This window comes from Pyrus communis, chromosome 4 (genome assembly GCF_041283825.1).
Source record: "Pyrus communis isolate YQ-2024b chromosome 4, ASM4128382v1, whole genome shotgun sequence".
Taxonomy (NCBI): Eukaryota; Viridiplantae; Streptophyta; class Magnoliopsida; order Rosales; family Rosaceae; genus Pyrus; species Pyrus communis.
The window spans coordinates 5,530,195-5,554,752 of NC_142568.1; the positions used below are offsets into that span (position 1 = coordinate 5,530,195).

Below are 24,558 nucleotides of genomic sequence, written 5' to 3' on the forward strand. Positions count from 1 at the left end.
CTAGTGAAATGGGTAAGGATTGCATGTTACTTGTCCCTCTTTCTCCATTCATGATCACACTTTATAAGTTTTTTGGCACACTTAAAAAACTAATGAGATTATTATCATTATTTTTTGTGATTTTTTTAACATTTTAACAACTGTTTTTTCATACCTTGTTATGTGTTTTTAAAAAAAAAATGGTATAAAATTTTGGGTTGTGTGTGTCTTTTGGTGAAGGAATGCTTGTCACCTACTCCTTTTAAGTTCCCAATCTCTCTCCAATACTAGTAGCATTCTCCAAAGGCCATAGCTTTAGAGAGAGAGAGAGAGAGAGAGAGGAGGGCCTTAAAGCTCTGATCTTTGCTCTGCTCTGCTGTGTACTGTGACAATGGAGAGGCACAGATGCAAGCTTTGCTCCAGGGCTTTTGCTAATGGCAGAGCATTGGGTGGTCACATGAAGGCTCACCTCGCAACTTTTCCTCTTCCACCCAAAACCCACCAACTCACTGAGTCCGACTCGTCTTCGTCTTCCTCCTCCGGCGAAGAACCAGAAGAAGAAGAGCAGCATTTACAAGAAGAAGAAGGAGAGGAAAAGGGTTTGATTTATGGGCTGAGAGAGAACCCAAAGAGGAGTTTCCGGCTTGCAGATCCTGAGTTTTCTTTTGTTAATTCTGGGTCGGTGATTCAAGACAGGGAGAGTGAGACCGAGTCAAGAAACCCAACTCGAAGACGATCTAAGCGGAACCGGAGATCATTCGTTGTTGTTACAGAGAATCTGCAGAGCCAGAATTTGGAGTTGAAGAAAAAAACCACGTTGACAATCTCAACACCGCCGCGTTTGGCCGAGTCTCCTCCTCCGGCGGCTGAGCCAGAACCGGTGAGCTCGGTCTCCGATACTTCTCCGGAAGAAGATGTTGCTATGTGCCTTATGATGCTGTCAAGAGATGTGCGGATGGTAAGATCAAATGATCATCAGCACGCAGATCAATTGGTTCAAGCTCAAGAACAACAGGGTAAACAAGTAGTAGCTGAGAAGTTGGACGGGATCAAATTGAAGAAACTTCGAGGGAAGAACCGGTGTGAGAAATGCAACAAACTGTTTCGATCTTTTCAAGCAATGTGCGGGCACAAAAAGATTTGTTTTCGCAACGAGGAGGAAGCAATCAACAATGCAGGTGGTGAGAAGCTGTTTGAGTGCCCGTTTTGTTACAAAATATTTGGCTCCGGTCAAGCTCTCGGCGGTCACAAAAGATCTCACCTTTCGGGTTCTTCAAGATCAATGGTTGTATCAGTGGCTGCAAAAACTGAAGTTAGAGAGGGTTTCATAGATCTCAACCTGCCTGCTCCGGAAGAAGATGATGATTTCAGCGTGCTATCGGATGCCTAAAACTGTAAAAAGTAACGGACTTTTCCATCAAAACTCGGATCTAAAGGTAAAACAAATTCGATTATTTTGAGTAACATTGAGATCAAATGGTGAAGATTGAAACACTTTTTCAATACTTTCACTCATAGATCAATCGATTCGCTCTTTTTTTTTAGGTACTGGTATTGTTCATTTCTGACCGTATTCATTTTGTTTATGCACTTTCAAGTTCAACAACTGTTTGGTCAAGTTCCAACTGCAGTAACAGCTTGTTCTATGTACTGTTGTTGACTAGAATACAGAAACTAGAATTGTTCTTTTTTCTTCTTTTATTATATAGTAAAATTCAAGTAATTAGGTACTGCCCCAATGCATTTAAGAAGAGCGTAACGAAATGCGATACTTGCTGTAAAATTGCAGAATCTCGTGAACCATCGAATCTATTGTTCTAGTTGTTCTTGGGTTGTCAATGTGCTATGCTGCTTCTGCTTGATGTCCAGTTTTCCAGTAATTCTTGCAAATTGTCCCATCTAATAAAAAATAAATAAAATTAAAATTAAAAAGTTATATTCTTTGTATGATTGTTTTGTTTGTCCCATTTGCTCTTTCTCTCTCTCAGCTGGTTGTTTTAGCTTGAAGCATAGGATCAAATGATTTCCGAGGTCTCTGAACCAACAAACTGCAGACCTTTTTTTCAAATGACCAAAATAACCTTGAAAGAAGAACCTAATGACATTTTTGTTTTTTTTTTTGTGTTTGATTGTGACCAAAGAAGATCCCAAAACCCCTTTTTTGAATTTGTGAATTTAATTAAAAAATTAAAATAATATCTGCCTTGAAATGAACGAAGTATCCGGGCACAGGAGGTGCCAGCCATCCGCTGCCATGCTTACTATTCTTATCGAAGAATCAGTCAGAAGACTAGAACTTGTTTAAATCTTCGTACATTGGATGCTTGTATACGCTTTTTAATACGCACAAAAATAAGAATTTATATTACAATCTAGAAGTGTTTTTATTTACTTGATATTTATGTGAAAATTCTCAATTCCTACTTGTGTTAAATTCGTTGAAAAATAAAATTTTACATTAACTTTTATGATTTTTTTAATGTAACCCACCATCTATGTAGTCATTAATTCTAATTCTTTTATTTTAATTATATAAAATTATGCTACTAAGTACTACGAACTAGTGATATTCTTCTTTACTTATAAGTGAGAGGTCCTAGGTTCGTATCTCGTAGATAGCGAATTCGATACTAAATTAGGTTGCCCATTGTGTGGCTTGACCAACATCTCCCTCAACTTAGTGTAAAAATATCAAGGTACTAAAAAAATTATATAAAATTATTTACAAGCAATCTATTTTCCTTACATCACTTTTCTAGTCGCTTCTTGTACATATATATTTCAAGTTTTTTTATTTGTTTGAATTTTAACATGTACTTGTTTAATGGGGAAAAATTCTTGGTTCGCCTTGTGAAAATTTTCATAAGCTAACTGATATTGTGAAAAATACATTATCAAGTTTTTTTGTTCATAAAGATTGACGAAGAATTTTTAGCTCCGCCCTCGTGACAGTAGAATGTCGTCTGTATTGTGACAGTAGAACGTCGTCCGTATAAGGTCCCAGCTTCTCCCGCGTAGGGTCCTTTTATGCATGTGTGATTTTTTCATGCTTCATATGATCAACTCGTTAAAGGTTGACTAAAAACGATCTACTCAAATTATGCCTGTGATTTTAAAAAGCAGAGTAATTGTGCAATGGTAGGTCACGAGTAGGGCTGTGAATCAAATTGACCAAATCTGTTGATTCGAATCGTAGTGGTAAAGTTTGATTTGATTTTTGATTCACAAAATTGCCCAACGGTTCAAAATGGACCCAACTGTATAATTTTGTTCAATTTGGTTTTGAGCTTTTGTAAAACGACTTAATTGTACCGACCATTAAGGACGGATCCATTAAGGGACCAACCGTGTCCTTGAATTCTACGGAAGACGCGAAAATAGCTTGGGAGGTCCTATGGGTACCCTATGTCAATATGGGACAAAACCTCGTAGTGACCACCAACTCTAAGTGTTCAATGTAATGCCTACTCTACAAATGTCACTAGGTTATACTTAACATGTCTTGATAAGTTCAACAGGCTTTGGCAACATGACTCGACAGATGTCGGCAAGCCTATCAAGTGCTTGACAAAGTTCTCTCACTGACATAACCCAATAGAAATCAATTTAACTCGAAAACTTTTTTTTTTGGTAGAACTCGAAACTTTTTGCCTCTTCTCACGTGTCTATGTTTTAAAAAAGTTTTTAACTTCTATACTAGAACCACATAAGCCATGAGGTATGATTTCTAGATTCACCACTTTGACCAATTATATATTCATTTTTTTATTGTTTTATGTTAAATGTTTAATATTCTTATTGGCTAATAACTAAGATAAGAATGTTGAATTTAATTTTATGGAATTTGAAGCTATTGATGTTGTGTCACATCTCGGCCCGGGGCGGATCACTTCCTGGGCCCGCTCCACCACCGTAGCACGATATTGTTCGCTTTGGGCTTACCATTCCCTCACAATTTTGTTTTTGGGAACTCACGAGCAACTTCCTAGTGGGTCACCCATCATGGGATTGCTCTAGCCCCCTTCTCGCTTAACTTCGGAGTTCCTACGGAACCCGAAGCCAGTGAGCTCCCAAAAGGCCTCGCGCTAGGTAGAGATGGGAATATACATTTAAGGATCACTCCTCTGGGCGATGTGGGATGTCACAATCCACCCCCCTTAGGGGCCCGACGTCCTCGTCGGCACACACTCGGCCAGGGTTAGGCTTTGATACCAAATTGTCACATCCCGGCCCGGGGCGGATCACTTCCCGGGCCCGCTCCACCACCGTAGCACGATATTGTCCGCTTTGGGCTTACCATTCCGCACACTTATTTATTGTTTGCTTTTTGTTTGAAAAAATAAATGTGCATAAACCAATTTTCTTTGTTAAGCAAAAATATACTTAGGAAGAGAAAGTGAAAACTCTCCCATACAATGGAAAGGAAAATGTGACCAAAAGAAAGAAATAGTGAGTGTATTTTTTTTTTTTTTTAAACGATAAATTTTGTAAGTTTAGATTAGTTAAGGGGTTTGAACTCACGCTGTTATGCAAGGTCTTAATACATTTCTATCACTATAGTAAATAATCACTTACAAATAATGGGTATTATAGAGAGAAAAAGATAGAACAATGTCGACAGCATTTGTCATGTGGCTCTGGGCGGCCCTTATTTTTGTGCGTTGGCTTTGACCCAATGGTAGTATAATTCTCAGGAGAAGAAGCTGGCTCATGGCTGCCGGCTTTACTTTCCTTCCTTCCATCCATACATCCCCCTTACCTTGCTTGAACATCTTTATTAATTAATTAATTAAACTCTTTGGCTTTCAAACCAGTAGGGCAGCTAGAAGTCATGGTCAATGCACAGAAACTCATGCTTAGAATAAAATGTTGACATTACCATTGCCAAACTAAATTGTGACTTGTGAGTTCCTATCTTATATGAAGACAACATTTGGGTCACGTTTGAGAGATTAAATTTTCTGCACTAAAAACCCTATGTGATTTCTATGTGTTTTATTTATTTGAGTGACAAGTGTCTTTTTAGCTTAATTCATTTTTAGTTTTTATTTTATTTTATTTTTATTGAGAAGATAAGTTGAAGAGTTAACATTATTAAGTGAGGTTTAAATGAATGGTCAGGTGTCAACAAATGAGATAAAGACGTAGAAAGACCACATGCAGAAGATGTGAACTCCATGTTTGATGCGTGGTATTGAATTAGATTAGATAACTCACTAAATTTAAAATATGTTAAACTGTAAAAGGAGGAAACGGAGGTCGACTTTTAAATTATGTTCAAGTTCAAGGTGGAAAATGGTAAATGACAAACACACACCATTTTTAACTTCTGACACACACTGTTAAATCTTGTTTGTCGATTGCGCTTGATTTATATAATTTGAAAACTAAAACTTAAGATGAGTATATGACCAGCTAAAAGATGAATTTGTGTGCCCTAATGTAACAGCCCGTGGTCGAGTAACGTCTCCAAAATCAGTAGTCATGATGCCCAAGAGAAGTACCATAAAATAAAGAGGGCAACAAGAAGAAAAAAGACGTTTTAAGAGACTGCCAACGCCATGATGGTGATCCGATATTGATTCTAGGTGTGCTGCAATTTAAAGCATGGTATCATAAGCAAGACTTATGAGTGAGTCGAAAGCTAAAGGAATTCCAAACAATTACCTACTTTTTATAAATTAGATTAGTCACTAAGGGGGCGTTTGTTTGCCCTCACTAACTCGGACTGGACTGGACTGGACTGGACTAGCTATTAGTCCAATACTGTGTTTGTTCCATGCTGGGACTAACATTAATGAGACTAAAGGGGACTAGCATGGACAAAACCCTTCACTAAGAGGTCTTAGTGAGACCCCCCAATAACCATGGGACTAGCTAAGACTATCCTCTATTTCTCGTCCTTGTTATGCTCAACGACCACTCCCGACAGACTCCTCGTCATCGCGGTCACCTAGATCAATCATTAACTTCCCGACTCTCTTTCAGATCCATTTCACAACCAACTTTCATATAAAATATACCAAATTGAAGCTGGGAGTGACAAGATTACGATTTTACTTGAATCGAGGCCAAAATGTGGTCGAATGTGGCCGGCAAAATGGCCTGGAAGTCTCAGCCTGTTTGGGCTTCTTCAAATCCATGACAAATTCGAGCATGCAAAGCTAAGATCTCGGTCCAGGGATGGTGATGAATTTTTTGGCGGTGTTAACTTCATCCATTTTAATGAGGGTTGGCCAAAAAACACATCGGGAAACCTGCAACTCGTCGGGAAAATTGGAGCCATGAGGTTCCGTTCGAACAACGCATAGCTAGAGAGGGAGGGAGGACAGAGAAATAGAGACTGAAATCAATAAGGAGTTTGATCAGGAATGAGAAAGATACATGAATTGAGAGGTCTGAGAGGAAAAAAAGAGGGAGAGGGTGGGACGATGAGAGAAGAGGAAAAGAATGAGACGGAAATGGTAGGAAAAGATGGAGAAAAAGATAAGATCATAATAAAATATTAATAATTTATATATTAAATAAAATAATATTAGAATTTGTTATTATCCAGCTTCTTAGTCCAATACTGTACCAAACGCTTCACTAAGTTAGTCCAGTTTAGTCTAGTCTAAGCCAGTCCAGCTTAGTCCTTTAAGCTAATCCAGTCCGAGATAGTCCGGCGCAACAAACGTCCCCTAAGTGTCAGTTATGACATGAAGTAGGATCGATGGGTTTTCACTCTAAGATCTATCAAGCTCTAATCCCTAAACCAACCATTTTCAACTAAGTAAATTTAGAGTTTAACTTGGATAAAAGGGTCCATTTGGGAATTCAGAGCTCCATAAATGACATGTTAGTGATAACCAATCTCATTATTTGTCCACTTCATAATTTAATGTTAGTTAAATCATTACTTAAGGCTGACGCCATCACTTAACATTGGTGAATTAGCAAATTTCCATTTTTCAAAACGTTAGCTAATTATTTCAAAAGTTTTAATGGGTTATTAGGACCAATTTAAAATTACACCAAAAGGGTGGGTAGTTCCATACTTACTGAATTTAATTTCCGAATAATTTCCATTGAAATTAAAAGTAGTATAAGTCTTAAAATTTTCAAATTGTGAAGAACACGCATTGTAACTCTAAAAAGAAAATTGAGATTTACAAATCAACACAGAGGTTTTTCATCCATCATCCATTCAAGTAGCCTTCTTCTTTGAGAGCATTAGTTGCAAATTATTCTCTTAATTATTAGTTAATATATGAGAAGGGTTGTAACTTGTACGTCTTGATTTTCCTCTTATGCCTTCACACGTTCTGTTTGAAGCAATGCGTCTGACGAAATGCTTTGAAACAAGGCGTTTTTAAGCTAAAAATGCAGGCAAACCCTGCCTATGTTCAACTTCACGAGCTTGTTTATCCCATCAAGTAGAGATCTTATCGCTCGAAAGACCTATCTCTTAAAAACTGATAAGAAAATGCAGTCTGATGTTTGCAAAGGAGACTACCAACTAAGCTTATACACCAGAAATTGCTGCTGCTGGATCTTTCTAAATCTTAGTATTTTTATGAGCATGTAGAGTAATTTGTACAAAGCACCAAAAAATTGAAACAACAGCATTACTGAGGAAATGCAGACTATAAGAATAAGAACAACCGACAATACATAATTCGTCAGAACGCTGAAAGATAATCTATACCTTTTTTCAGTTGTGTTACAAAGTTGACTCGCTTATTACGGAAAGCCAATGCAGTTGTGTTCAAGTTTCAACTACTAATTACAACGCGCATCAAACTTTTGAAATACCTGGTGGCAAAGGCTTGATCTTGCCCAACAGCTTTTCAGCTTCAACAAATCCAATTGATCCCACAGACAAATACTTTATACACTTCCATCTGTTCAAGTATAATTAGGTATGTCAGTTCAATGAACAAGCAGGATGTAATCATGTAAGAGAAATCCCCGAGGTACAAAACAACTATGAAAACCCCAAATAGCTTGCCTGGGCGTGTAGGGTAGTGCAAAACAATGTAGGTGAAGATGGTTAACGGAGTTGAATGGAGGCTGATGAAATCCAAATCTGTCAAAAGGAAAGTCTAAAATCATAATCAAAACTCTTTCATAATTGAAATCGTTTGAATCATGAAATCCTATTATTTTGATCCAATCATTTCCAATTAATGATGCGTGCATGCCCGGTCTAATTCAAGTTTAAATGTCTAATTGTTGTGTAATCATTGAAGGATTCACAAGCAATCTCACAAAATCATTTACAGAAAGACCATCTTCCAAAGAAGGCGTAAAGCGGCCTAGTTGGTCAGGGATACATCAAATTACAGAATTAATTAACATTCACATTCTTCACCAGCTCATTTCTGCATTAAGCAATCTGTTTATATAGCATATAAAGATTTTATTAAACCAACCGATTGTTCTGAATTCTTTGGGGATAGCATAATGACGTGAAACAAATCTTAGCACAAATTTACATGAAGTAGCTTCTCAAGATCAATCTGTTCGTGCACGCAATTACAAACCCGAAAACAATACTATGAGAAAAACTTAAATCGCAAGGCAATACCTGTACTGATGGCATTGCGGTGCATCTCGTTGTATTAGCGTTTTCCCCACTTCTAACATGTGACTTACTGTATAAGAATGAAAAAAATGGAGAACATAATCACGAAACATATCAACAACAAAAGGCAAAAAATTAAGAAATAGCAAGAAAAGTCACACATTGGTTCAATTAGATATGATTTTGAACTAAAGATACCAACAAATTCAGATTAGATTACCCAAAGAGTAGTCTTCAGTTTTCCTCTGAAGATCCTTAACAGTTGGAATGTGATCCACAGGAATAACCAAGTAATGCCTACACAGGATTAGATTGGAATTCGACTTAAAATTCAATTAACATGGTAAAATTCATGCATAAAAATTGGGAAATTACACTCTATCAGTACCTTACAGCAGCAGGGTTGATGTCTTGAAAAGCAACGACCTTTTCATCCTGCAGGAAAAACCAGTTGACCAATTACCGAACTACAGCATCAAGATAATTACGACAAGCAGCGTTTGGTTGCTGAGAAAATGGGAATGGGATAAAACCCAATTGGAAGCTCAACTTTCTGAGCAACCAAACTAAAGTGGAAAGGAAAAATAAATGGGTGGAGAGAGAGAGCAGACAGTGTGGAGGAGAGTGGTCGAGGTGGATTTTCCGGCGATCTGGCAGAAGATGCACGGTGAAGCTGCGGCTGCTGCTACCGCCATCGGCTACCCTAAGCCGCGGGCAGAGTTGAAGTTGATGGGAGTCAGACGCGTTTGGAGCTCTCTCCGTGATTTGTTATGTTGCCAGCATTTTCTTAACTATTATTTTTGTATATGGATGACGCTTTCTCTGTTCTGCCTGATAAACTTTTTTTTTCAAGTATCTGGTATTTGAGCTGGTATCTCATAGAGATAGCAACAGTTCAGTTTAAAAACAAAAATGCTATATTCATCTCTAAAATTACGAATATTAATTATATTTATTGCAAAATTAGCTATCGGGGATTATTTATAACCACTTATCAAGTAATGGATTATTCATCGGTTAACGGTTATATTTATTTTCACCAACACCTATATATATTTGTTCAATTAACGCATTATAATATAATGAGTACTAATTTCATCATTAAATATCTATGTCCAATCATAAAAAACATAACAATGTTCTTTTGTAGTTGTTGATGATAAGCCAAATGTGATAAATTGGTCCAATGAAAAAAGAAAAGAATGATAAAAGAAAAAACAGCAATCATTAAAAAAAAAAAAAAAAAAGACAAGGCAAATTGTCAAAGAATTCTAAAACTTGTGACGACAAAATTAGGAGCATTGAATTTAAAACAGTGATGGTGTTGGATGATCTCTCCTATAAGCACCGTTGAATTTACATTGGTTTTGATTCTAAACTTGTGAACTTTCCACAAAATGCAACTTTTGTAATTTTCAAGATAATGAGTTCAGAGAATATATACATATATACATACATATATATATATATATATATTATATAACACAATACTATATAATATTATATTATAGTATTATATTATATTATACTATATTATATATGAGTTGTATTATATATAAATCGTATTGTTCGGGTCGGATTCGAGAACAGATATAAATCGGAGACTCATATAACCATAGTTAATACCATAACTGAATAATATTTTTGGGTTTTCCCCTATCCAAAATATACCAGAATTTTCATCTCCAACAATCTATCTCATTCGGACAGTTATCCATAGTTATTGGGTTTAACGGTTTGAATTATCATCCCTAATATCTCATGTATGATGATGCTTAATAAGATAGTAACTTTATTATTAAAAGGAGATGAGAGGATTCAAAACTATTACTATAATTTAGAGGAGGGAGAGTTTTGAATTGAGATGCGTGAGTGAAAACCCATTACCCTATCCATTAAGATATGGCTTTTTAGCCAAAATGGTCCATGAGATTTTCATAACACATCACTTTGGTCCCTGAGATTGTTCACCATCTATTATTTTGGTCATTCCATTAAAAACTCCGTTAAGTGTCCCGGAGCTCTCGGCCGAAAATTTGGGCAATTTTCAAAGTTTCGTAACTTAATCGTTTCTTAACCAAATTCGACCCATAATATATCAAAATGAAGATAGGAAAGTGTAGAATAATATTATACTATTTGCAAGCCTAATGGTTACCAGAGATGGTCGGAAAATAGCCTGAAAAGTGATTGGTCCGCGAGAAAACTGGAAAATTCGCTGGAAACTGGGTAAACTTTAAACGTTCATAACTTCTTCAATATTCAAAAACAAAAATCATACTTCTCGAAGAGGTGAAGAGAATGGTAAATTTATAAACAGCTGAATCGCCATGGTTTGGCCGGAAAAAGGCTCAAAAGTGGCTATCTTGGTCTCGAGTTAGCCACTTTCGAGCTATTTCCGGCCAAACCACGATGAATTAGGCATCTAAAAAGGTATCATTCTCTTCATCTCATTGTGAAGTATGATTTTTGTTTTTGAATTACTTGATTTCGTTGATTATTGAAGAAGTTATGAACGCTTAAAATTTACCCAGTTTCCAGGGAGTTTTTCATTTTTCCCGCGGACCAGTCACCTTTCAGGATATTTTCTGGCCATCTCCAGTAACCATTGGGCTTCCAAATAGATATAATCTCGTTCTACACTTTCCTATCTTCATTTTGATATATTATGGGTCGAATTTGGTTAAGAAATGATTGAGTTACGAAACTTTGAAAATTGCCCAAACTTCCGGCCAAGAGCTCCGGGACACTTAACGGAGTTTTTAATGGAATGACTAAAATAATGGATGATGGACAATCTCAGGGACCATTTCTATTGATTGACAATCTCAGGGACCAAAGTGATGTGTTATGCAAATCTCAGAGGCCATTTTGGCTATAAAGCTTTAGGATATTTGACCACATGTTTAAAAACTACATTTAAATTGTTTTTTAAAGCTGTTTTAGTAGAAGCATAGTATAAATTTTAATAAATATTTTTATTTCATATGATAAACTCATTGATTTTTTTTCTAAATGACATCATCTACCTTTTCCGACTCCACCACCATCTACCAAGTCAGTGCCATCACCAATAGCGTCCCCCATCATAATTGCCACTGCCATCTATTGCACCACCAACTTCTTCACCAATGCGACCACCATTGCACCACCATCTTCGCCACCATCACCAACCCCTCACCAACATCATCATCACCATCACCAACACCAACACCACAACAATCACTATCACAATTTGAATTACTGTTTAAAGCTCTGGGGGAGCCATTGGAATTTCTTCTAAATAGAAAGCATAAAGTTGTTCGCCTACTTACTTTGGGAAGTCAAATGCCAAGGCAAACCTCTATTTTTATTCTTCCGGATGAGGGATAGTACTCTTTTGCTAGAGAAACGAATAAAACTTTAGTTGAGATGCCTTTACATCTCCTGTATCTAGCCCCTCATAACATAGGAATGAGAACTCAAATTCTCTTATGTCTCATCTCTTGGGTGCACAATCCAAATTAAACAAGAGCAGTAGATCCACGGTGGTGAAGGAAGCAATGCATTCTGAAAGCGCTTCAAATATGAAGGTCTACCTACAATCTTTTTCTTGTTGTGGTGAGATAGGGTATGAGATGTAGGACACCAAGATGTCAGATGAGAGATAGACTTCTCAAATTTTCTTTTATTCATTGTTGTGCTTCAAATTTGATCAAACATTTTCCTACAATTTGATAGTTGTGTGGGGAATTCTAATTTATTCAATTTTATCTCAAATTATTTTTTATTGAAATTCCTTCTTTATCTCTCAACTTAGCAAAAAACTTGATGGTGTCAACAAAAAAGATCATAGGTGCAACACACGACATAATTTAAGGTATAGTGTGACAGCCCGTCAGGGATTATTCGTATCGTAGGTGTGAAATGACGGTTTTGTCCCCTAGTGTTTTTGTTTTGTTGTGTGGTTGTTTTGGGGATTTGGTTGGCTGTATCTGGACCACACACACACTCACACTCTCATTCTCATCTTCTGCCCTGTCCCGAGTCTCTTTCTCTCTCTCTCTCTCTCTCTCTCTCTCTCTCTCTTTTCTTCTTCTTCGTACGGACCAAGACCAAAACACTCGAAAACGTTACGGATCGAAGTTGAAAACCATACCTTTGTGTTCGTGAGGTTCAACGAGTTCAACCATACCCATTTCTGGTAAGGAATCCTACGATTTCACGTCGAACTTGAGATCCCCAATTTGGTCACTGTTCATGCACACGTGAATTGTTGCGTTACAGGGAATTTGAAGCTTGTAGGAAGCTTGGTGAGGTCCTTAGGAAGCTCAGGGTGGTTTGTTTGAAGGTTTTGGACTTTGGGATCGTGAGTTGCAGGTTTGGCCGAATTTTGTGAAGTTTTTCCGACGAGATTCCGTTGGTTTTAGGGCTCCAAAGTGTTAAGGTTTTGTTCTATTTATTGTAAGCTTCATTTTGGTACCAATTTTGTGGAATTTGGTTGAAACACGAGTGAGAAACAAAGATTAGAAAATTTTCTAGTTTTCCAGCGATGGCGACGGCGCCGGAGGTTGGCCGGAGAAGACGACGGAATATTCCGTCAGTTTGGACGGAATATTCCTAACGGCATTAGGTTAACTTTAACAGAATCTGTTAGTTTTAACAGAATATTCTTGACGGCGTTAACCGACGCCGTCAGTGTGCCAGGCACGTGCCTGTGCGTGGGCGGCGCGTGTGGTCGTGCCTTGGCCGACCTATGGGGGCGCATGAGACGTCGAAAAATCATTTTAAAAATATGGGGTTGTTCGTGAGGTTGAGTAGATCACGTTGGTGTATTCATACACCCCATTAGAGCATTGTATGAGAAGTTATTACCTAGTTTTGGTTATGTGCCTTAAATTAACGTTTTTATAGTTGTTTCGCATATAAGTGAGACCTATCCTGAGGACGAGCGCAGTCACTCGAGGCAAGGGGTTACGACCCTTCCATATACTAGTGAGTGGGCTTTTGGTTTTCCGTATATACCTATATACTTGTGGATTTTCCCAGAAAATGAAATGAAATGTTTATATGTTTTAAATTCCATGCATTGCATTTGCCTAATTAATTATGCATTAGTAGTTGCATATATGTATGTTTGGTGCTGCGGACGCACAGGTAAGTGCCAGGTAAGTTATGGTTTATGTTTTTGATTAGTAGTGATGTGTGATGCGTAGAGAGCTCATAACCTGCACCCCCGGTGTTAGTGCTCCCGCCCAGAGTAGGGCACAGTCCTTCACATGATGTTCACCTCCCGAACCACACGCTTATCTTGGATCCAAGTTAGGTGCACAATCCTGTCGTACAGACCACTTTAGGTGGTTTCGACTCGTAGGTGACTCGCAATTATTCGCCCAGTCTTCACGTAATCGTAGCACTTGAGCGTATTTATTTACACCCAGTCCTGTTGTACAGACCACTTTAGGTGGTTTCGACTCGTGTGCATGTATAGTTAGTGAGTTGGATATTTGAGCTCTAGATTCAGCCGTACAGGTCACATTAGGTAACTCTGGCTGACAGATTACATTGCATTGATTGACATTACCTGGGTTATTTACAGTTTATGTAGAGGCATTCGACATGGCATATTTTTGAGCATGTTTTGGATATATGTGTATATTCTATTTCTGGGAAACTATACAGGTTTTACGGCGATGGGTTATAACTTTTGATAATAAAATGATTTTGAAAAGCTTTGTTTTTGCCGACTCACGCCCCTCCAGGTTCTAATTTGGATTGCTCTTTTGATGGCTCACGAGGAATTCACGGCATATCTGACAGATTATCACTAGTGTAGGACCCCCCTTTGGGTGTGTTTTAGTTAGTGTTTGTTCCTTTCGACTGCACTAGGTTTTTGTGCTCTGAATATTGTTTTTCACACTTACGCTCGCACATGTATGTTAGCTACCCTCTGTGTGGTTTGGTTTTTGTTTGTTCGTACTTTTATTATTTTTTCTTAGCTTCCGCACTGTGCACATGGTTACGTTACCTTCACGTGACAGCCAGCACACCCTGAATTCAGTCGGGGTGTGTCAGTTTGGTATCAGAGCATAGGTTTAGCAGTCCTATATTTTTGTGAGTGTTCTAATTGTTTTGGTGTCTTCTGTCAAAACTATGCCTCCTCGTAGGGAACCACGTCGCTCTCCTGAGCCTAGTTTCCCCGATGTAGCTCAATTGGGCGAAGCTATTGCTACCGCTATTCAGTTGGCGCTCCACCCTCCCCAGAGGACTCATTTGGAGACTATGTACAATCTGAAGCTGGATAAGTTCCAGGGCCATGAGGGTTTTGAGGGAGCTGAGCGGTGGCTGGAACATATTGAAAAGACCTTTCGTGTATTGCATAATCAAGGGAATCTCCCTGTTGAGAAGTGGGTTAAGATGACATCATGGTTATTGGGTCAGGAATCTACATCCTGGTGGGAACATGAGGTTTGTCGTTTGTCCCTAAAGCAAATGACTGATTGGGAGGTGTTCAGAGAGTTGTTTCGGAAAAGGTTTGTGCCTCCTGAGTACATTGATCGTAAAAAGTAAGAATTCACCAAGTTGAGGCAAGGGAAGTTGATGGCGAACGAGTATTATCAGAGGTTTACTGATTTATCCTGTTATTATCCGGAGGTTGCTACCAATCCGGCAGAGATGCTTCATCGTTTCCGTTTGGGTACTAAGAAGAAGTGGTGTTCTATGGCGACCACTACCCCTTGCGACTCTTACCAGGAGTTCTATGAGATTTTGTTGAGGATTGAGGATTCAGAGAACATGCCCAGCGAGAGTGAAGAGGAAGAAAAAGATGGCAACCAGAGAAAAGATAACAAGCGCAAAGGTTAGGCATCTCTAGGACCTCGCAAGACCCAGAGTTTTAAGCGAGGTGGGACTAGTTCTTGTTCTTCCAACGGTGGTTTTAGTGCCACTGGTCAGGGTCGTGGTGGTAGATTTGCTGGGGGTACTAGAGGCCAGAGGCAGGGTGATACTGGTAGAGGAAGGACTCCGGTTTGCTGTATGTGTAATAACCAGCATTTTGGAGAGTGCAGGAGAGGCAGCGGTGGTTATTTCACTTGTGGGCAGGTGGGACATCGGGCTGCAAATTGTTCCTAGAGTCAGCAGAGGCCCCAACAGTCTTTCTTGCCACCACCTGTGCCGATCCAGCATGTCCCTGGCCTTGGTAGTTATGGTCAGATGGGTCGTGGTGGTGCCTATTATTATCAGGGTGATGCCGTTCCTTATGCCCCAGGACAATATCCGTATCCCCAAGGATCTGTATTCCTAGAATGGGTATCCCCAGTATTCGGGTGGCTATATGCCTTATCCTTTAGTTCCAACGGGTGGATTTTAGTGGTACCAGGGAAGATAACATCAGCAGGGGGAGATTGCTGCTAGTAATGTTGGATCTTTAAGACAGTCTGGTTAGCCTAATGAGGGGCGTAGTGGGCAGAGTCGAGGTGGTCAAACTAGCAGAGGTCGTGGTGGACGGTAGCAGACCCAGGGGCGTATTCACAATATCTCTCTGCATGATGCTCAAAATAATCCAGACTTGATCATGGGTACGTTAAATATCCTTGGTTATTTTGCTAGAGTATTGATTGACTGTGGTGCTACACATTATGTTATTTCTCATACATTTGCTCAAGTGACGCAACCTCACCCTACACCTCTAGGGTATGATTTAGAGTTTGCTATGCCTAGAGGGGAGAGGTGTATTGTTGATTGTGTGTATCCAGGATGTCCAATGATGGTGGATGATGTAGTTATGCCAGCTAATCTTATCCCGTTAGATATTGTTGATTTTGATGTGATTTTGGGCACAAATTGGTTGCATTTTAATCGTGTCAATATTGATTGTTACGGGAAAATAGTTACCTTCCATCGTCCTGGATTACCTGTGGTTACTTTTGTGGGTGAGCAGAGTAGGGTGAGACATGGCGTTATTTCTGCTGTGCGAGCAAAAAGGTTGTTGTCAAAGGGTTGCCAGGGATACTTAGCTCATGTGGTGTTGAATGATGTTGCTCCTAGTAGTGTGGATGATGTAAGGGTAGTCAAGCATTTTCCTGATGTTTTCCCTGAGGATTTACCTGGTTTGCCGCCAGACCGCGACGTGGAGTTCACCATTGATTTGCTTCCAGGTACTAATCTTATATCCTTGACTCCTTATCGTATGGCTCATGCTGAGTTGAGGGAATTGAAAGTCCAGTTGCAGGAATTATTGGATAAAGGTTTTATTCAGCCTAGTACTTCACCTTGGGGAGCTCCAGTGTTGTTTGTGAGGAAGAAAGACGGGACTTTGAGGCTATGTATTGATTACCGACAATTGAATCGTGTATTGATGATTTGTTTGATTAGCTTTGAGGTGCTTGTGTATTTTCCAAGATTGACTTGAGGTCTGGTTATTATCAGTTGAAGATCAGTAGGGAGGATGTCCCTAAGACAGCTTTCAGGACTCGTTATGGTCATTACGAGTTTCTAGTAATGCCATTTGGATTGACGAATGCACCAGCAGCTTTTATGGATTTGTTGAACCGAGTATTCCAACCTTATTTGGATAAGTTTGTCATCGTCTTCATTGACGATATTCTGGTGTACTCTAAGTCTAAATCTGAGCATGTTCGACATTTTACTTTGGTGTTGAAAAGGTTGAGGGAACACCAACTGTATGCTAAGTTTAGCAAGTGCCAGTTTTGGTTAGATCAAATGGCATTTTTGGGACACGTCATTTCTGCTTAAGGTATTTTGGTGGATCCTCAAAAGGTAGCAGCTGTGGAGAAGTAGGAGCAACTATGAACCGTCACTGAGGTGAGGAGTTTCCTTGGTTTAGCAGGGTATTACCGACGGTTTGTAAAGGATTTTTCCGTGATTGCTTTACCACTAATGAGGTTAACGAGGAAGGATGTTAAATTTGAGTGGGATGAAAATTGTGAGTAGAGTTTTCAGTAGTTGAAGTATTGTCTCACTCATGCACCCGTTTTGGCACTTTCAGACGATAATGGTAATTTTGAAGTCTATAGTGATGCTTCCTTAAATGGTCTAGGATGTGTGTTGATGCAGCATGGTAGGGTAATTGATTATGCTTCACAACAATTAAAGCCCCATGAGTTGAATTACCCTACGCATGATTTGGAGTTAGCGGCCATTATCTTTGCATTAAAGATGTGGATACATTATCTTTATGGAGGAAATGCAAGATTTTTACAGATCATAAGAGTCTTCAATATCTTTTCACGCAGAGGGATCTTAATCTTCGTCAGCGGAGGTGGTTGGAACTGCTTAGTGATTATGATTGCACGATTGATTATCACCCTGGTCGTGCGAATGTGGTAGCTGATACACTTAGCAGGAAATCTCAGGGTCGTATCACTACGTTGTACGCTAGTCGTGTTCCTCTTTTGGCAGACTTGAGATCAACTGGAGTAAGGTTAGAGGCAGAAGATCAAGAGGTAGCTTTACTTTCTAAATTTCAAGTTAGGCCGATTTTAATTGATCGTGTACTTGAAGCCCAGATGATGGATGAAGAGACTCAGGAAATAATTCAGGCAAGGAATCAGGGAAAAAGGAAGGACCTCAGAGTTCGTGAATCGGATGACATGCTTATGCAGGAAAGTAGGATGTTTGTGCCTAATAATTTGGATTTAAAGAAAGCAATTCTCGATGAAACGCATATCTCAGCTTATGCGATGCATCCAGGAGCTATTAAAATGTATCATACCATTCGACCATTTTATTATTGGCCGGGTATGAAGAGGAAGATAGCTGAGTATGTGAGTAGGTGTGCCGTTTGCCAACAAGTTAAAGCTGAAAGGAAGAAGCCGTTTGGGTTGTTGAAGCCGCTTCCCGTTCCAGAGTGGAAATGGGAAAACATTACTATGGATTTTGTGTACAAGCTTCCACGTACACATAATGGTTTTAACGGCATTTGGGTGATTGTTGATCGGCTTACCAAGTCAGCACATTTTATTCCAGTGAGGGAAAAGTATTCTTTGGGTCGATCAGCTGAGTTGTTCATCTCGAAGATTGTGAAGTACCATGGTGTTCCAGTGAGTATTGTCTCGGATCGTGACCCAAGATTTACTTCTAAATTTTTGGTGGCTTTTCAGGAAGCTTTGGGTACGAGATTACTTTACAGTACGACATTTCATCCTCAGACAGACGGGCAGTTAGATAAGACCATTCAAACGTTGGAGGATACGTTGAGATCTTCGGTGTTGCAGTTTGGTGATGCTTGGCACAAACGGTTGGATTTAATGGAATTTGCCTACAACAACAGCTTTCAGTTAAGTATCGGCATGTCACCATTTGAGGCACTTTATGGTAAATCTTGTCATACACCCTTGTGTTGGTCAGAGGTCGGAGAAAGAGTTTTGGTGGGCCCCGAGATTGTTGAGGAGACTACACAAAATGTTCAGGTAATCAAGTCTAACCTGAAAGTGGCCCAGGATCGACAAAAAAGCTTAGCGGACCGGCATGCTACTGATAGAGTGTATGAAGTGGGTGATTGGGTGTTTCTGAAGCTTTCACCGTGGAGAGGTGTTATACGGTTTGGAAAGAAAGGTAAGCTGAGTCCCAGGTATATCGGATCGTATATGATCACCAAGCGAGTTGGTGAAGTAGCTTACAGGCTTGAGTTGCCTTCTAAGCTGGCTAAAGTGCATAACGTTTTTCATGTGTCTATGCTTCATCATTACGTTGCGGATGCGTCACATGTGATACCTCCTCAACCCTTGGAAATTAATCCGGATTTGACTTATGATGAGGAACCAGTAACGATTCTGGATTGGAAGGAAAAAGTTATGAGGAACAAGACTGTGAATTTAGTGAAAGTTTTGTGAATGAATCATTTAGCGGAGGAGGCTACATGGGAGACTGAAGATCGGATGAGAGATTTGTATCCTTGGTTGTTCTTTGATCGCTAGTGGTTGGTGTGAGTGGTTGTTATGAATTTTGGGACGAAATTTTATTAAGGTTGGTAGGTTGTGATAGCCCGTCCCAGATTATTCGTACCGTAGGTGTGAAATGACGGTTTTGCCCATAGTGTTTTTGTTTCGTTGTGTGGTTGTTTTGTGGATTTGGTTGGATGTATCTGGACCACACACAGCCACACTCTCATTCTCATCTTCTGCCCTGTCCCGAGTCTCTCTCTCTCTTTCTCTTCTTCTTCTTCGTACGGACAAAGACCAAAACACGTGAAAACGTTACGGATCGAAGTTGAAAACCATACCTTTGTGTTCATGAGGTTTATACGAGTTTAACCATACCTATTTATGGTAAGGAATCCTACGATTTCATGTCGAACTCGAGATCCTTGATTTGGTCACTGTTCATGCACACGTGAATTGTTGCGTTTCAGGGAATTTGAAGCCTGTAGGAAGCTTGGTGAGGTCCTTAGAAAGCTCGGGGTGGTTCGTTTGAAGGTTTTGGGCGTCGGGATAATGAGTTGCAGGTTTGGCCGAATTTTGTGAAGTTTTTCCAGCGAGATTCCGTTGGTTTTAGGGCTCCAAAGTGGTAAGGTTTTGTTCTATTTATTGTAAGCTTCATTTTGGTACCAATTTCGTGGAATTTGGGAGGCTTGGTGAGGTCCTTAGAAAGCTCGGGGTGGTTCGTTTGAAGGTTTTGGGCGTCGGGATAATGAGTTGCAGGTTTGGCCGAATTTTGTGAAGTTTTTCCAGCGAGATTCCGTTGGTTTTAGGGCTCCAAAGTGGTAAGGTTTTGTTCTATTTATTGTAAGCTTCATTTTGGTACCAATTTCGTGGAATTTGGTTGAAAAACGAGTGAGAAACAAAGACTAGAAAATTTTCCAGTTTTTCGACGACGACAACGGCGCCGGAGGTTGGCCTGAGAAGACGACGGAATATTCCTAACGGCGTTAGGTTAACTTTAACGGAATCTGTTAGTTTTAACGGAATATTCCTGATGGTGTTAACTGACGTCGTCAGTGTGCTAGGCACGTGCCTGCGCGTGGGTGGCGCGTGTGGCCGTGCCTTGGCCAGTGCATGGGGACGCGTGAGACGTCAAAAAATTATTTTAAAAATATAGGGTTGTTCGTGAGGTTGAGTAGATCACGTTGGTGTATTCATACACCCTATTTGAGCTTTGTATGACAAGTTATTACCTAGTTTTGGTTATGTGCCTTAAATTAACGTTTTTATAGTTGTTTCGCATATAGGTGAGACCTATCCCGAGGACGAGCTCAGTCATTCGAGGCAAGGGGGTTACGACCCTTCCACATACCAGTGAGTGGGCTTTTGGTTTTCCGTATATACCTATATACTTGTGGATTTTCCCAGAAAATGAAATGAAATGTTTATATGTTTTAAATGCCATGCATTACGTTTGCCTAATTAATTATGCATTAGTAGTTGCATATATGTATGTTTGGTGCTGCGGACGCACATATAAGTGCCAGGTAAGTTATGGTTTATATTTGTGATTAGTAGTGATGTGTGATGCATAGAGAGCTCATAACTTGCACCCCCGGTGTTAGTGCTCACGCCCAGAGTAGGGCACAGTCCTTCACGTGATGTTCACCTCCCGCACCACACGGTCATCTTGGATCCAAGTTAGGTGCACAGTCCTATCGTACATACCACTTTAGGTGGTTTTGACTCGTAGGTGGCCTGCGATTATTCGCTCAGTCTTCACGTGATCGTAGCACTTGAGCGTATTTATTTACATCCAGTCCTGTCGTACAGACCACTTTAGGTGGTTTTGACTCGTGTGCAGGTATAGTTAGTGAGTTGGAGATTTGAGCTCTAGATTCAGTCGTACAGGTCATGTTAGGTGACTCCGACTGACAGATTACATTGCATTGATTAACATTACCTGGGTTATTTACAGTTTATGTAGAGGCATTCGACATGGCATATTTCTGAGCATGTTTTGGATATATGTGTATATTCTATTTCTGGGAAACTATACATGTTTTACGGTGAGGGGTTAGAACTTTTGATAATAAAATGATTTTGAAAAGCTTTGTTTTTGCCCATTCACACCCCTCCAGGTTCTAGTTTGGATTTCTCTTTTGGTGGCTCACGAGGAATTCACAGCATATCTGACAGATTATCACCAGTGTAGGACCCCCTTCTGGGTGTGTTTTAGTTGGTGTTTGTTCCTCTGGACTGCACTAGGTTTTTGTGCTATGAATATTGTTTTCCACACTTACGCTCGCACATATATGTTGGCTACCTTGTGTGTAGTTTGGTTTTTGTTTGTTCATACTTTTATTATTTTTTCTTATCTTCCGCACTGTGCACATGGTTACGTCACCTTCACGCGACGACCAGTACGCCCTGATTTCGGTTGGGGTGTGTCATATAGAGCAACTATTAGTAAAATTCAGGAACCAAAATTAAACTAGTTGTATAGTTCAAGACCATTGTACAATTTAATATGGGAAATTAAACGCATTGATGATGATAAATAAAGTAAAAAAAAATTAATGAGCATAAATTTGGAAGGAATTATAATTTAATTCTACAGTAACGTTTTTAAACATTTTAATTAAAATTTATAACCTGTTGTGAAGTTTATTAATGGGTGAGAGAAGGGGGACAGTAAAGGGAGGGAAAAGGGCCCAGGTTAAGCGAATTGTATGTTTACCTCCTAGTCTTTCATCATCTTGTCTTACAAATAATACAAATCCTATGAGAATTTGATCTCCAATCTTATTCAGATTCTACTTCAAGTTTATGCAATCATATTCCCAATTAATAATTCTATTAACAACTTAGAAGTAGTCCCATCCAGTCTTCATAATTGTAAGATGGTTGTTGTCGTCAGTTCTCAGCATATATAAATAATTTCTAATACGAGTCTTATAGTAAAGCACATTTCAACGTTTCACATCTTCAAGATGATCATTAACATACACAAAGGTATGACCAGCCCAGAGTATTTGCCTCATCGAAACCTCGTCGGGCTAGCAAAAACCCAGAAGGAAAAATGCTACTGATCGTAGAGAACATAGTACATTAAGGTCATGTGAGTATACTTTAGAATACTCACTTGAGTTCGACAAAACTCTCCAAGAGAACTACGAGTGATACAAATATGAACGTTTACATAAGCCAATTTTATGACAAAGCTTCTGAAGGTAGGCTTCAGCAGCGACTTCATGAATAGGTCAACATGATTGTCCTGGGATCGGCTCTGTTTAACTATTAAAGATATTACTTGTCTCCTAAGTAAAGAAACCCTAATTCAAGTCAAATTAGGATGTCTTGGGGATTAGATAACATAATCAAGATTCTAAGAGGATTAGGTATGTTATCCTAGATTCCCTCCTAGATAGCTTCTCAATTTGATGAATTATCCTAGATTTTCTCCTAGATAGTCTCTCAATTTGGTGACGATTACTTTCCCTATAAAGACTTTCAAGATCCCTATAAATACTCTAACTTGGTTATTTATCAAGGGGACATCCACATTTCTTTATGCCTAACATAGGCCCATAGTCACCGTTTGCTCGAAGACATGTCCATGGAGAACCCATCTCCTTAATGCTCTACCATAGGCTTTCGTCAAGGATGGTTCATACCATTCTTTCTTAAACTTATTCCCGTGGTTTGATTCTCCTCTTTGGAGATATGTAGACGGCCTTTTTTACGATTCAATCACACCCCTAATCAAACCCATTCTCTCCACGCCAGAGATCATGGGCTATCCCGATTGGAATTCAACTTCGTTTGTAGATGTGCGCGACTTTGGTTCCAACACTGTCTTTAACTGGTTGATACATGCAACATTGGCTTCTTGAATCATTATTGGAATGTCAATGATAGAAGAAAAAGCATAATCACACCCCTCAACCAAAAGCATTCACGCAATGCTTTGTGTAGGGCTAGGATCTCTGTGTGATTTGAAGACGTAGCAACCAAGTCCTATTTGGTTGATCTCCAAGATATTACAGTATCTCCAACCGTAAAAACATAACCCTCTTGAAAACACGCAATGTGCGGGTGAGATTAATAACCCTTTTCAACAAAACCAACAAGGCAAACATCATTCCGAGGATTAGGGATTGTATTCGCTCAACGATGAGCAGGGATAGAGTAAGCCCATATTAATTTCCCTTGAAGCTAACGTATGATGTCTTTAACATCTATCCAATGTCTGTGTGTAGGCACATTGCTGTATCTTATTTTTTAATTTCTATAATAAATCTAGGAACTGTTATTTGCACTTCAAAAATCTTATTTTGCACTTCTCACACTTGTATTTTGCTTCACTTGTAAGTGAGAGGTCTTAGGTTTGAATCTTGTAGATGAAAAATTCGATACCAAATCAGGTTACCCATTTTGTTACTTAATTGAACTCCCCCTCCCCTTAGAGCAACTCTACACCTAAAAAATGAGCTGGCCCAAAGTCCATTTAATCCACCCAAATGAATAGTATTTGACTCTAATGAACAGTAATTGGGCAAATACATTTCCACTTCTAAAAAATGAGCCGGGCAAGAGTCTAGTTAATTCGTATTAAAATATCATTAGTTTTTTTAATAAAATAATAAAAACTAATATTATTTTTAATGTCGGATAAAATTTTTAACTAATCTTGTCACGCCACTTGTTATTTTTTTAAGGTACAATTTTTGTGAAAGATGGTTAGGTATTATATATATATATATATATATATATATATATATATATATAATCATTTAATTTTTTCTGTATTTTTAAACAATTTTTCTATTTTTTTATTCAGTTAATTAATTTGGACCATTGGATTTCAAAAAGGATTAAATCCAACAGCCCAAAATTGGACATGTGGCCCACGGTAAGATTTTGACTTTTTTTTTTTTTTTAATGATGGAGCGCGGAAAAAAAAATGAAATTCACATAGTTGGCGTTATGTAGGCCGATCTCTTGTTCAATCCATTACGTGCTAAGCTCAAAGCTAGCCTCCACTTTGGGTTAGCCTATTGGGTGGGGTGGGGTGGGGTGAGTTTATTTTTTTTTTTTGGGGGGGGTGGGGTGGCCTAAAAAATAGATTTTGGGCTAACACATTTGTTAGGG

The 24,558-nt window shown here is 39.1% G+C and overlaps 2 protein-coding genes across 2 annotated transcripts; one reads left to right on the top strand and one right to left on the bottom strand.

The window, feature by feature from the left end:
• The first annotated feature begins 217 nt into the window (after positions 1-217).
• On the top strand, positions 218-1,702 carry LOC137723783 (zinc finger protein ZAT9-like). The gene has a single exon (XM_068462974.2). It carries the CDS (start codon positions 371-373, stop codon positions 1,367-1,369), a length of 999 nt encoding a protein of 332 aa, XP_068319075.2. The 5' UTR covers positions 218-370; the 3' UTR covers positions 1,370-1,702.
• Positions 1,703-7,586: 5,884 nt separating this feature from the next.
• On the bottom strand, positions 7,587-9,421 carry LOC137723398 (bifunctional adenosine 5'-phosphosulfate phosphorylase/adenylylsulfatase HINT4). Its single transcript, XM_068462591.2, has 6 exons — positions 9,157-9,421; positions 8,934-8,980; positions 8,766-8,842; positions 8,549-8,615; positions 7,970-8,047; positions 7,587-7,862 (listed from the first exon to the last, which is right to left on the bottom strand). The coding sequence occupies exons 1-6, from the start codon at positions 9,238-9,240 to the stop codon at positions 7,757-7,759; spliced, it is 459 nt and encodes a 152-aa protein (XP_068318692.1). The 5' UTR covers positions 9,241-9,421; the 3' UTR covers positions 7,587-7,756.
• Positions 9,422-24,558: the final 15,137 nt, after the last annotated feature.